Source organism: Pseudonaja textilis, chromosome Z (genome assembly GCF_049901715.1).
Source record: "Pseudonaja textilis isolate UNSWEBS1 chromosome Z, rPseTex1.2, whole genome shotgun sequence".
NCBI classification, from domain to species: Eukaryota; Metazoa; Chordata; class Lepidosauria; order Squamata; family Elapidae; genus Pseudonaja; species Pseudonaja textilis.
Window position 1 is genome coordinate 36,373,871 of NC_142008.1, and position 14,690 is coordinate 36,388,560.

Genomic DNA, 14,690 nt, shown 5'->3' on the forward strand with positions numbered 1-14,690 from the left:
GGATAGATCATCATGGAGAAGATCTCTATGTGGTTGCTAGGAGTCAAAACCAACTTGATGGCATATTGCCAATTAACTACTATTCTAGGTTGCATTCTAGAAATTGGCTAGAAACATTATCTTGCCAGACATTCCTGAACATGTAGCTTGGTTTAGCTGGCTTCAGTTCATCTAGTGGCTTTCAGACATACAATATGGCACAAATAGATAATATTTTTATTGAAATGTCTTTGAATATTAGTCTTTATTCTGATAGCCTTATAAACAATTGATTGTCCTCTATGAAAGTGAGGATGTAGATTTCCTCATATATCCCATGGATGCTCAAATCAGTTACCACTAGTTGATTGAAGTCCCGCTGTTTGGTTCATGCTAGGGCTTGAATAATTTTGATAGAATAAATTATGTCCATAGGGGCCATAACTGATGAAATTGCATGCTTAAATTAATTGATAAATAAGAATTGCTGGAGCAAGAATAACAATTAAAAAAGACTTTGTAGCCATTTATCTTTCCAACTATTTCACTTAAGAATAGTCGTTTGTGTAGGGCTGTTTATGAAACTTGATTGTATGACCTTTTCAGAGTCTTTTTTTTAAAATTCACAATGTCATGTGGCAAATATGAATATATTTATTAAAGGTCTTTTTAAATTCCAGCTTAAGAGCCCTATTATCCAAAAATTGATTGGAATCTTAAAAACCGAGAAGAGCAGTTATTATCCAGCTTTTCAGGATATTTATAAGGATGTAGAAAATGGTAAGGTTTCTTTGAAATAAATTTATATTTTATATAAATGAATAAAATGTATCAAATATATTTTTTACTGTTTCACAATAATTTTGCATTAAAATATTGTTTTGGGAGATACTCTCATTAAGTGAGTCTTACACAATATGCCATACTTCACTATGTTACATTTAGATATTTTCTCATATACAATTAAATTAAATTAACATATGGTGTTTCTTGTAAACATTATTTTGAAGCTGTTCCTTGCAGATAATCTATGTCTAACATAAAAATGGTTTTAAAATGTTTTTCTCCTTTTTACATATTGATTAAATGAAATGTCAATGGAAAATCATTAAAATACATGTTATTTTTGTAAGGTACTGTGCTCCAAAAGAACTATTGCATTTATTAGGCAGAACATTACATCACTGTTTTTTTTAACAATTTGAAAAAAGATGTACACTAATTCAGGGGTGTCAAACTCAAAGCTCGGGGGCTGGATCCAGCCCACAAAGTGCTTAGATCTGGCCCATGGGACTGCCCTGGAAACAGCAAGGGACCATCCCTTGGTGCCTCTGCCAGTGAAAACAGAGCTCAGGGAGGCTGCATAAGGCCCACCCAGGCTCTGTTTTTGGCTTCAATTGCCTCCTGCAACCCCCTGCCAGTGAAAATGGAGGCTTGGGGAGGTCGTGTGCTCCTTTTTCAGAGGCAGAGGGCTGCAGGAAACCATCGTGGTCAAAAATGGAGCCTCAAAGAGTGATGTCAAGCTGGTTATGCCCCCTGGCCACGCGCTCCCCCTGGCCACTCTGCCCCCAAGATCAAACACAACCCTGATGCGGCCCTCAATGAAATTGAGTTTGACAACCCTGTACTAATTGATAGTTGCAAGTTAACCTTTTGTCAGGAAAACTGCATTTAGAATGTTGAATACATTGTCATACAATGTTTGCCAAGCAAGTGGGCCAACTACCAAACTTGCATATATCAGAAGGCAGCATACTGTAGTTATTCTGTGGTTGCTCCATAGGATAGTCTTTATGATGCTAGCTTAGCAGGATGCAGACAATTTTATTTTCCTGTCTCCTTATGTTACTGGAGACAGGTAGAACAGGGTCTGTAATGGTCTATGAGTAGCATCTATGACCCAGTTGATTACTATCCTTAGAAGATCATCATGTTCTTTTAAAAGTGAGCATGCCTAAATACACAATATACTGTAGATTGTATTAGGCACATACATTATAAGGATGTTTTAATCCTCCTTTTTTTCTACAGCACTTATTGAAGCCCAAGATATTGAATTATATCTTAAAACTTTAGAAAGGCATATTCAATTTTTTCAAGAGACCGAATTTCCAGGGATACATATTTTGATTCCTCCTCTGTTTCATACCATCTGCCTAATCTGGAGTAATTCCAAATTTTACAACATGCCAGCACGAATCATATCTCTACTGCAGGAATTCTGCAATCTGTTCATTCATCAGGTAGTAACATTTTAAATACCAGAATAAATTGAATGCAATGCACCCTATTTTTTATATGAAAGTACCTGAGGATTAAAGTTAGTTAAATATATCCTTGCTTTTAGGGACCCATCTGTACAGCACCTAGAAAAGGGCTTTTCCCTATATTATTGCCAATATATAAAATCTACTTGTTTAAGAGTTGTATCCAGTCTCCACTTCATAAACCCAAGCAAGTTTGGGAAAGTTAAGAAATGTGCATTACAGTACAAACCCTGTGATTTAGGAACTTGCTCCAATGATGAGAAACATAAGGGTGGCAAGCATGAAAGACTCAGACTGGCAAGACGAAAAGTGAAATATATTTTTGTCACTTTTTTGTGATAGATATCTAAACATCAATTTTAGGAAGAATTTAGAACCTTCCTTTATAACCAGGTATTTTAAGAAATATATGAATAATAGTGCATTGTTGCATTGGCCATTTATATTTTAAAACATCTGATTGTATTATTTTTCCCCCCAGGCTACATTGTATCTTTCTCCAGAAGATATTATGAAAAGGGAAGCAGAAGAAACTTTGGAACAAGTACAAAGTGCTCTTAATACTTTAAGAAGTTTTAAGGATGCCTTTTTTAATGAAAGAAAACAAATGGCAACTTATTTCACTAGCAGTCAAGAAGTTAGATTTTGGGATTTTCAACCACAGATGGTATTTTCCAGATTTGATATGTTTTTAAATCGCCTGGAGAAAATAGAGGTATTTATTTATCACTCTATACTAAAATTACAGTTGGAGTATATTTCTGGAAAAATTATGTGGAATTTTCTGTAATGATAATTTAGCTTCTTTTACATAACAGCAAGGAAGGAACAGACAAAAAGAAGAAAATTATTTACAATTACAATTCCTAAATTTATAGTTAATTATCTGTTTGTATGTGCATAACTAAATCATATGTATATATTTTCTTTTAATGCTAGAGTCAGGGCTTTTTTGAAAAAGTCCATTAACTCAGTAGCAAAAATATTAGTATTGCATAGGGTGCACCTTTCTTTAATTAAATGTTACTTTCATGATATCTTTACCAACCTGAATTATTTGTAAAAATAATTAAAGGCTGGATCCAAACAAACAAACAAATGAATAAATAAAATTAATACATAAATAATCCAGAGTTAATGATATGTACCATCTTTGTAGGGAAAAAGAACCAGAGAGCAAATAATTGGTTCCTGACATATTGTACACACACATACACATACACGCAAAAGGAAAGATAATAAAAGGAGGTCTTAGCTGGACACAAAATGCAGAAGATCCAAACAGGTTCATAAAGGTCTGTTGGCTTACATTTTAAAGAGTTCTTCCCAAGGATTGTCCTCTGCCTGGGTTTTATTTCACATATTATCGACATGTTAAGGCATCGACCTTATTATGACAATACGACAGAAAGTCCATCACGCATACATACACCTTACATGCTGTATCCTGTTTGTAGGAGAAGTCATGTCAGTGACAGACTTGATCCCATAAAGCCAGCATTATAGAATAATCTCTTAAAGCCAAAGTAATGGCAATTATATTCTGCCAAATCCCGCACATAAAGATCTAATCATAGATGCCAGGATGGCCCTATTTTATGCCAAGAAGTCTCGCAGGTATATAATCACATGATCTCATTCAAGATTCAAAGAAAAGGCTCAAAGCATTCTAGGCAGGTGTCAAAGACATTATTTCAGAATATGACTATGTCATATTGGTTACTCAGAAATCCGTTCCCAATTAAACTGGCACTCTGCCATTTGACATTCTGCATATTTTTAAAACACCTTGAAGATTTTAAAGTCTGAATATTAATTTGTCAGGATCTAAGTTTATAAAACTGGGATTGGAGAAAATTTATTTTTCTAAGGCCTGAGAATTAGAACCTGGTTTCTCAAGACAGATTCAGTTCTTTGATTTTGTTCAAAAGAATGCTCTTTTTTTCTGATTTATTCTGTAATTTCCCTCTCCTATATGCAAAGATAAACTGTGATAATCAAGTTTAGATAAGAAAATAGCAATTTAGAAGTTGCCTTCTACATGACACATTTATGCCAATTTATGACCCAATCAACATGGGTCAAAAATATTGCCTACTTCTGTATCAGGAGATACACTCATTAGACATATTTGTAATGATTATTTTTATCTTTTCAGAATATTTTTGTTACTATGCTTGAGTTTGAAAAGTTGGAGAAACTGGAATTTGGTGGAATCAAAGGAAAATGTTTAAATGCTCACATAAGCAAATTGAATGAAGAATTTATTGAGTTTTGTAACACTTTTAAAGAGAAAACATATGATCCTTTAGACTACAACAATATGGTAATCTTTCATGTAGCATATTGTTCGTACCATTTTTTTAAATTTAAGAAAGGCAAGTTGTGAAGTATATTGTAAAAATAAAGTTGATTATATTTAAAAACTGATCCAAACATGAGAAAAAGTGTGAATGTTTGAACTTGGAAATTCCTACCAAGCTGAGCTTGAATTTCTTAAATATCAGTATTTCTGCTACCTATTTAAGAGCAGCCTTTCTCTGTTTGATGCCTGTTTTGTAGTCCAGTATTTTTCAGACAATGGAAGGTTACTTAAACATTTAATTGCACTGGCATTTTCTCTTAATAACAGAGGTATTTTCCCTGACCAAGTATTTCATAGCCCATGTACCACAACTCCAATTCCTATTATACATAAAACTCACATATAGTATTCTGCCTATCACAATCTTGATGTTATGACTTATACTATCCAAATGTCATACCTTGAATCCAGAGATAGGAGTAGGATGGATTTCAGTCACAAACAAGCTGCACTGGACTGCCAACCAGTGATCCAAAGCTTTTGATGCTGCTGTTCTTTTATCAGCAAATCACAGCAATTTTACAATACATTCAGAAAGATTTTTTTAAGGAAGTGATGTTTAGTAGAATTTATTGAAATTACTCCTAGGCTACTTGTTTGATTAAAATATAATGAACATAAGGATGGCTGCTACAACTTAAAATTAGAAGATCAGACAATAAAGCTTGATAAAACTTGCTGGAAAATAACTTTATACAGAAAGATAAGCAAAGTTTATCACTGCTTGGCTAGTTATTTCTCCAAGAAAAACTGCTCAGATGTAATTCAGGTATACAGTATATCAAGAATACTGCTAAGTTATTTTTGCTTGTAGATTTGACATTAGGAAACCCATTTTCAGATATTGATGTACTTTGCTTTATTTAACATTTAACAAGCCTGGCCTGTTGAAAAGCCTGTTGATCCTCCTGTTTCTTTTAAGAGAAACTCAATACATGGCGTTCCAAAATACTACACTATAGTTAGGTAAATGATTGCCAAGCACAGCTTTTTCCTTTGTGTGAAAAGATCAGGGTAGCACAAATATTTTAAGGCCTTTGGCAAGCCTGGCTTTTTGTATACTGTTCTTACTGTCTCGTGAAAATGATAAGAGCATTACAAACAACTTTATTCTCCCTTTGTCTGCCAATTCTTCTCTATTCTTCTTTGGTAGAAAGCTAAAGGAAACAGAATCCTTAGCAAGTGAGCACTAACCTTTTGATTTAATAGTATTTCTTTACATCCTTTACATTACATAATACAATTCTTTAAAAAAAACCTTAAACCTATTTGTCATGGATTTTGCCTTCTACAGGAATTTGAAGAAGACTACTCTGATTTTAAACACAAAAATTTGGAATTTGAAAGGCGTCTTGGAGCAATTTTTTGTGTGGCATTTCTGGATTGTTCAGGTTTGGAGTCAGCATTTAAGGTAGTTATATGCAGCATAATAAGTGAATGTCATACTTTTGACTGTCAGATTTATATTATATTTATATTGTATTATATTATTTTACACACAAATACACACACACACACACACACACACACCAATACAGATAATATACTTTGAAAAAATGTAAACATGGAAATGTATTGGGTATATTTTTGCAATAATTAATTAGCATGGCAGCAACATTTAAACAAAAGAAATGTCAAGAATAATCCAAGAAAGAATTAACTCAGGTAAATGATAAAGTACTTCTTCTTGTAGACTTAATTGAATTTTCAGCAGTGAAAGTAAGATATACTCTGTACTAGGAGGCAAAAACTAATTTAATGACGGAGGAGTCTTCCATATATCCTTCAATACATGTTCCCTAAAATCATTGCACTCTGCTTCATGATACAGCTGGGCATGAAAGCTATCCTCTACATATATTTAAGTGAACATTTCCCATTTGTTGTATTGACACGTATGGAAAAAAGTTGTCAATCATTTGCTGTATTGTTTACTTTCTGACTTAAAAGGGGTTGTTGAGGTATTCCCCGTTAGGAGAATGATTGCATTCAGGGAAATGTAGTGAGAGTGATGTTGAATAACACATGACCAGCATACAGATACACTGAACAGTAAAATGTAGGTTTTACTTCCAGTAACTGGGTAAACGAAGTCCAACAAACAGTCCAAATCATACATGGTTAAAGTGGTTAGTATCAGTCCAGGGATAAGCCAAAAATGAAGTCAAGTATCATAAACAAAGTTCAGTAAACGGAGTTTTCTAACAGTTGCAAGACTCACAGCAATCCAAACAGAATGATGATCAGGCAAAACAGCAAAATAGGAAATGCAAGAAGAAATAAACCAGGTTTCTGGCTCCATCTTAGGGCCGTTGGAGGAACCTCAGCCAATCACACTTACAGCATTCTCTTAAAGATACAGTATTAAATTACTATCCTGGTTTATATATTTCCAACCCAACTGTTAGGTGACTATCATTCCTAACATTCTCCCCTTTGGGTAGGACAATATATAAAACCTTACAGTTTAAGTCCATATTCTTCACAGCAAGCCTTATGTTTTACTGTGCCTTGGGCTTTCGTAAAATGATCAGGACTGTTATTTTCTGACATGCAGTACTCCAGTTTAATCATTTTACTTTGAACACATTGTCTCACATTTAGATATCTTAGAACGGTGTGTTTTGATCTTGTCTTTACAGCAAGATTGGAAGCCATCTGAATTTCTGATTGGTTGTCTTCATATATAACAATAGGTTCATTTACATTAATTTCCATATCTATCAATAGTTGTTTATAACAAACTAAATCTGTACATAATAGAGACAAACATGAGAATTCAGCCTCCATTGTTGATAAACTTAGATGTTTGTTGAATAGACCACCATCCAATTAACACCTTTCCTAATAACATTACAGTACCTGACGTTGATTTACATGTAGATACATCTGTAGCGAAACTTGCATCGGCATATGCAGTTAAACTTAGTTCATCCTTAGGGTCTAAATATAATGCATAATGCATTTTTTGTTTAAGGTATCTCCATACATGCTTAGCTTGCCAGTGCCTTTGAGTAGGCTCAGTATTAAACCTGGCTAATTGGTTAACACTGTATGCCATGACCAATTACTATGATAAGATAAGCTACCAGTTAAAGATTGATAAATATCTTTATCAAAAACAGGACTTTGCACATCACTGTGGCTAATATTGGTTATGTATGTCAGCATGCACCTGCAGAACAGAAATAATCTATGCCAACTGTGTTATTTCCCTTCCTATTGAAACCAGTGGCTGGGATAAACAAAATGGTGTGGAAAAACATTAGTTCAATAGGTCTGGAAGCAGTTCAGCCAGCTTCTAATCTGCAGTACTGATGAAATAAACAAATCAAATTTAAATCAAATTATTACATACTTATGATCTAATGCAAAAATATATATAATAAAAGAATTATTAAATAATTCTACAGAAAAAATGTGTTACAGAATCTAAAAATAATTAAGGACAAATATATTAAAATAAATCCAAATAAAATACTATTATAAGAAGTTCCAAACCTAAGTAATGGAGTAGTACAAATGGTAATATAAAATGCAAAATGAATCCATGGCTGTAAAGAAGGCAGTGAGACATATTTAAACCAAATAATGCCACTATACCGTCTTTAGACCTTGCACCTGCCTTGCTTGGGGAAGGTGGGATAGTGTTAACTCACTAGCTATCTAACTCCACCTCTAAGAGAGTCAGATTTTATGTAGGAAGAAGACATCAAATTATGATATATAATAAAAAAAAAAGTTGGCCTTTTGATTGGATTGACCAGCCAGCAATATTTCAAGTTAGAAGGGAAAGAGGATAGTTATGTGAGGCCCATCAGGAGATATGATTTTTGACAAGAAGCAGCAGCTGTGAGGTTATTATATTGGGCTAGAAGGTCATCAGAAGCAATTGTGGCCTCCTCTGATAACTTGACTCATATACTTCCTGCATCAGCTCTTGGGGGTTTTCTTCAGAGTGGATGACATTGACACTATTTTAAAATGCTTGCCTTGTGAAGAGCTTTTGTAGAACTGTTGGGCAAAGAGATGCATCTGGCTCTGTGTGATTGAGGTTGGCAAGGAGCTGCTCATCTCCCAATTAATTGCTGGAGTGCCAATGGAATATCTCAATGAAAGTAATGATTTCTCCTTATCTGCAGGAACCTCTTCTGGCTCAACAGGTTTCAGATTTCATTTTTTTATAGGGCCATTTTTAGGTAACCCATTATTTGCCGAAGGGAAAATGAGAACTTCTATGTTTGGAGATACAAAGTCCATAAGTGGATCAGCTGTGGCAATTGTAACCAACAATTCTTCAGATTTTCTAGTTTATTGTCCTGTTCTTTTCTTAGTAAGGAGCCAAAAGCATTTATAAGGCCAGCTTCTTTGTTGAGAACAGCTGACTGACTCTCTCAAGGTTGGGAGTGAAGAAGCAGTGATCTTGGGAGCTAGCATATTAGCTATTAAAGGTTTAACCTTTTCATCACAAAAGACTCTGGTATGAAAAATTTGAAAGGAAACTAGATATGCTCTTGAATAGCAACAAAGGGATGGCAGATTGCTTAAATGACACAAGTATCTGCTTCCAATTTGGGACGTCTGGGAGCCATTCGACAGCACACAAATCAATCTGCCCACCTTGGCAGTGAAGAAGCTGATCTAAGGAAGCTAGGATTGGTCTCCTGGTATTCCAACATCCAACGTTAAGTCTGTTCATGCAAATTCTGAGAGCGATCTGTTGTGTTTGTAATGAACAATTTGGTGGAGGATACTTTGCTGGCTTCCAAGAAATCTTTAACAAGTTCCCCTCTCTTTGCTTTATGAGAAGATAGTGAGTTATTCTTAAAGAGACCTGTAGCTTTTTGACAAGTTCTTTAACAATTACTTTTGCTCTTTGCTGCTTATTAGCAACTTGCCCGAAGTGGGAAATTTGACTGTGTCTTGTTACAGAGGCTTTTGTGGGAGAAGAGGGTCCTTGTTTTAGAAGAATAACAGCTACATCTTTTTTCAATGTCTCCAATTCAGGTTTTATGGCTGTAAGCTACTCAAATATTGAGAGTAGTTTGTGCTCTGAGGAGGCATTATTTTTCCATAAACTCAGTTGAATTTTCCCATGGTAGCCTCCCTATGTTCTGATTCTTTTTATTTTTGTGCTTCATTTCAAGTCTTATGGGTTGGTTACTTGTGGTGGTGACTGGCTATCATTTTGCTCTTCCCCAAGAAATAAGGAATGGTTTAATAATTGTTCGTCTGTCAGCTCTATTTGGAGATCCCATTCCAATGCTTCAAATTTGTTAGGCGTGGGGGGAGAATTTGTTTTGCTTGCAGTTCTCTTTCCTGTGAAGTGCTCCTCAATTCTTGGGTGTTTTGCAGAGTTTAAAGGAGGGAGATAGCCCAAGCTAACACCATGATGTTTCTTTCTTTTCCCCATAACTAATATTTCCAAGCAAAATCCACTATCTGTGTATTTGTCTTTACTATTGTCTCATCGAATAAGTCCAGTAAGTACTAAAAAGCTAATTATATAATTAAATAATAAAACTGAGTGGATCTGCTGTAAATGTGTATTGCTAGGTTGACCTCTCAGGTTCCTCCTCCTCCAGAACAAATTATTTGAATACAGATAGTCATCAACTTAAAATCATTTGTTTAGTGACTGTTCAAAGTTACAACAGCACTGAAAAGATGACTTACTGGTTTTTACACTTATGATCATTGTAGCATCTCCATGGTCACTTGAACAAAATTCAAATGCTTGCTATTTATGATGGTTGAAGTGTCCCAAAATCACTGTGATCACCTTTTGCCACTTTCTGACAATAAAGTCAATGAGGAAGCCAGATCCATTTAATAACCATATTACTATAACTGTTGCAAGCAAGGTCATAAAATAGGTCATAAAACTCATTTAACAACTGTCTTAACTTAGTGTCAGAAATTTTGGGCTCAACTATAGTCATAAAACGAGGACTACCTGTGTACTTTTTAGCTACTCAAAATGTCTTGAGAATCTATTGCTATTCAATATATTGTATTTCAATATCTATACATAATAATACATTCCAAGCTTGTGAGTATAGAGAGAATTAAATTTAGCAGTTCCAGTCTGATGTTTGATATCTTGACAGCCACTTCATATTTTTCAACATAAAAATAACCTTTTCTGCTATTGATTTTGTACACGAGAATATTTTGAAGCAAGCGGTTGCTATATTTAACTTATTAAGCCTATTTTTATGAGAAGACATTTGTAAATAAGTTCATTAATGCTGGCTATACACTTTAACAATGCTATGAAGCATTCAGAATATGAATGTATTACTTCTATTGACATAAAGCATATGAAAGAAAATCTTGGTATTTTATCTCTTCGTCTTTAAAATGATTCAAGTTATAGAATGCCTTTAATTGTTGGTTTTTATTATCTGTTTTTATTGTTTTCTATATGGGGTCACATTCTGTGAGGTGTGATAAATAAATAAATTTCCAGGGAGCTACTGCTGCTAATAGTTTAAAAAAATAGAAAAAAATAATTAAAAATTTCCATTTTTGAACATTTTTTTTTCTTTTAAGTTATTAGTGTTTTAGGTAGAAATGTAATTTAGGAGGAAAATATAATAATTTTATATTTGATATCTAGCAGTTAAATTCAAAGCATAGGCAACAGGCACTGTGAGTTCTAGTCCTACCTTGGCCCAGCTGGGTGACCATGGGCCAGTCACTCTCAACTAGTTCTAGGAAGCAGGCAATACATTTTCAAAATCTTGCTAGGAAAACTGCAAGACTAGTCCTAACAATTCCTAGGAACCAAGACTGACTCAAAGATGAGTGTGCCATTCTTAGTTTAATTAAGCACAGTTCCTTAAACTGAAGACAAATGTGGAATGTGAACAGTGTCCTCTTGTGTTCCAACTTCCTTGTATGATATTTTGATACCATTCTCTCCAAACTGGAAAAAAGGAAGGTTGACATAATCATGTCCTTTATTTATACAGCTTATAACCATTCTTGGATCTTTTCTGGAGAAACCAATTATTATAGAAATGTTTAGCGCAAATTATAAGATCTTGCTACAGATGTTTGATGAAGAGTTGAGAAATTGTAAATACTTGTATGATGAACACATTAAACAGGTATGGGGCAGTTTAAGAGCAAGCTATTCCATTTACATTTCTCACAAGATATCTTTTTGCAGATTTCCCACCTGTCATTTAATAATTACAGGAGGAAGAGGGGAATGAAATCATAAACAAAAACATGTCATCTACTTCAGGAAACCTTAAATGGTCTCAAGAAATTAAAGCCCGCATATTGTCATTTTGGTCAAACTTCTCATTTGTTCCCCAACAGTAAGTAAATCTCTTCGGCAATAGGAAATATTCAGGCTGGTTGGGGAATTATGGGAGTTCATACATCTTAAAGTTGCCAAGGTTGAGAAACACTGTGATAGAGGACATTGTGTTGAGGTAAGACTCGATGACTAAATGGAAACAAAGGTGAGAAGATGATACAATTCTTACTTTTTCAAGATGTTTTCAAATATCTTGAGCCAGACTCAAGTGGAATAGCTAAATACATACTGCAAACTACTCATGGAGTTATATTTACATTCAGATTTCCACTAAATAGCATACATTTTGCTGATATAACTCAACAAGTTTATTTGACGTGATCATTTTGCTAGTGTGACATTATGTCTCCCTTTTCAGAATCCTGGAAAATTCTGAAGCTGCTGTAATTTATCAGAAATATATAGAAATACTGAAATTATTTGACCAATATGAAGAGCAGATCTATTTTAAATGGAAATCCAAGGTGGATGACATTTGTCTGTTTAATTTAGATCAACCTTTGATTAAGCGAAATGGTAAAGATGGTCTCCTTAGTGTGAATTTTGATCCTAAGGTATAGTATGATATGATATGGTATGAATATTTTAATTTTCTAGATATGATCGCCTGATGAATAATACTGTAAACAAAAAGTAAACTTTATTGAATTCAATGAGACTAATGTTATAGAATTGCAACTTGTGGTTTTTTTAAAAAAATATGCATGCTTAATGTTAAAAAATAAAGGAAATCTGTTTACTAAAATTACTTATTGAACTGCTACAGGAAGAAAAAAAATATTCAATTGATATCCTGACTGCTTATCCATAAAGAGTACTATATACATTTAATAATATTGGCACTTTTATTTTCTAGATAAATTAGGCCTTTCAATAATAACCGAAAGGAAGTAAATCTAATTGATTCAAGATAATTGTGGGACTCTCATCCAAGCCTATTGGCCTTTGAAAAAGAAACAGGATGTACATTTATTAACTAAATAAAATTTAATTTTAATTGAAATCTATATATATAAAAGTGAAATACCACTCACGTATCATCACAAAATCTCCAGAAACGTAAAGCCTTCAATTGAAATTTAGCACGTATGTTCCGCTTGGTTTCTAAGTGCTCACTAAGAAAGGATTTTTAGAACCTGACCATCAGAGCATTAGTATTTCGTATAGTATTATTAACATGCTCTGAAGCTAAGGAGTTCTACTCTCTCTCCCCACCTGAAAGAAATCTGTTCCAAATGCAAAACACGAGCAGAGGAGAGGAGTTTCAGTTTTAGTTTCACAGCACCAAGCAGTTTTAGTACAGAACAGTTGAACTAAGCCATTCCCAGGCTCCTTGCTGTCTCCTTCTTGCTGTTTTGGTTTCCAAACAGCCCTCAACTCTCTCACACACTGACAGGATGCTAGCCAGATAAATACAGATGAATGCTGGTAGGCAGAAGCAGAATTTTCTCCCCTTATTTTCCTCCCCAAAACCTAAGCCCAAGCCACAGAGTTTTGTAGTGAAGCACAGGTATCAAGCTAGTATTTTAATAAACATAATTAAAATTATCATAAACTTTCTCTGGAAATATAGACAGATTTAATTCCTAACAATAAATAGCATTTAGAACTAACATGAAATATATTTCAGCTCGTAGCTATTTTAAGAGATGTGAAATATCTCTTGCTTATGGATCAGCCCAATATTCCAAGTTCAGCATTAGAGTTATACAAGAAAAAGGGGATATTTGCTAAGGTATGTACTTTTTAAAATCTGTAATTATTCATATTTAGCTTACATTACTTAAATTCTTTTCCTTCCTTTCTTACTAATACAAATGAAATGGAAATGTTTATATTAGCCTTTCTCAATCTTGGTGTCCTCCAAATTGGAGGGTTTAATGTCCCAGTATTTTCAGTGCTAAAAAGCTGATTAGGAAATTCTGGAATCTTAAATTTACATGGAATCTAAAGGATAGAGAAAATTGGTTTACATGCTGGTTAATGTGGTATTCAAATGCATTACTTTGGGCTGAGAAAACTTTCCTTCACTATTGTGGCATAGGTCAGGGATGGAGAACGTCTGGCATGTGGATCCACTTCAATTGAAGGCTGGCTGGATCAAACTATGTCCATGTCTATGTCCAAATTCAGGGAAGTTTATCCCTATAGCTATTCAAATTAATTACTTTGGGCTGAGAAAATTTTCCTTCACAATTATGGCATAGGTCAGGTCATGCTCATAAGCTATTCCTGCAGTATTTCTGAAACAACATGAATAGAACTGAATCTGTTCCAACCACATCATGCCTTTATCCTCAAAGGAAAGATGAGAGGAAAAGCTGACTATTGAAACTATTCTGGTCAATTGGAATATACCTTAATGGCAAGAGCCATGTGCCAAGTGAAACTTTTTCATTTCTTTTGTCATGAGAAAAAACAACTAATGTAATATTGCTAGATAGATAAAATTTCTCTCCGACATCAATTGAATTTTGGGTGAAACTAGGGATTCCTTCAGCTCTGAAATGGAAACTAGCTCTGTCTTGAATATTTAATTTTCTAAAATGCATTGTTACTATAAAAGGGATATGCAAATGTTATAATCCCTTATCTCTGTTTTCCTCTTTCCATCAATATGTGTTCCTTTTTGTCTTCTGTAAACTTTAATAGGAAATTGTTTGAAAAAATATTGGGTAATTATTGTTATGCATATAATGATACTAATTTTAATTATATATATAATTAAAGCTGAAATAGTTAAATG

The 14,690-nt window shown here is 34.0% G+C and overlaps 1 protein-coding gene across 1 annotated transcript in view; it reads left to right on the forward strand.

The window, feature by feature from the left end:
• The window catches only part of DNAH11 (dynein axonemal heavy chain 11), a 191,623-nt gene that overhangs the window by 21,534 nt on the left and 155,399 nt on the right, over window positions 1–14,690 (forward strand). The window contains 9 exon segments of the mRNA XM_087918377.1: window positions 660–759; window positions 2,011–2,222; window positions 2,728–2,961; window positions 4,405–4,572; window positions 5,906–6,022; window positions 11,589–11,726; window positions 11,818–11,942; window positions 12,303–12,498; window positions 13,575–13,679. Coding sequence (XP_087774503.1) covers window positions 660–759; window positions 2,011–2,222; window positions 2,728–2,961; window positions 4,405–4,572; window positions 5,906–6,022; window positions 11,589–11,726; window positions 11,818–11,942; window positions 12,303–12,498; window positions 13,575–13,679 — 1,395 coding nt within the window.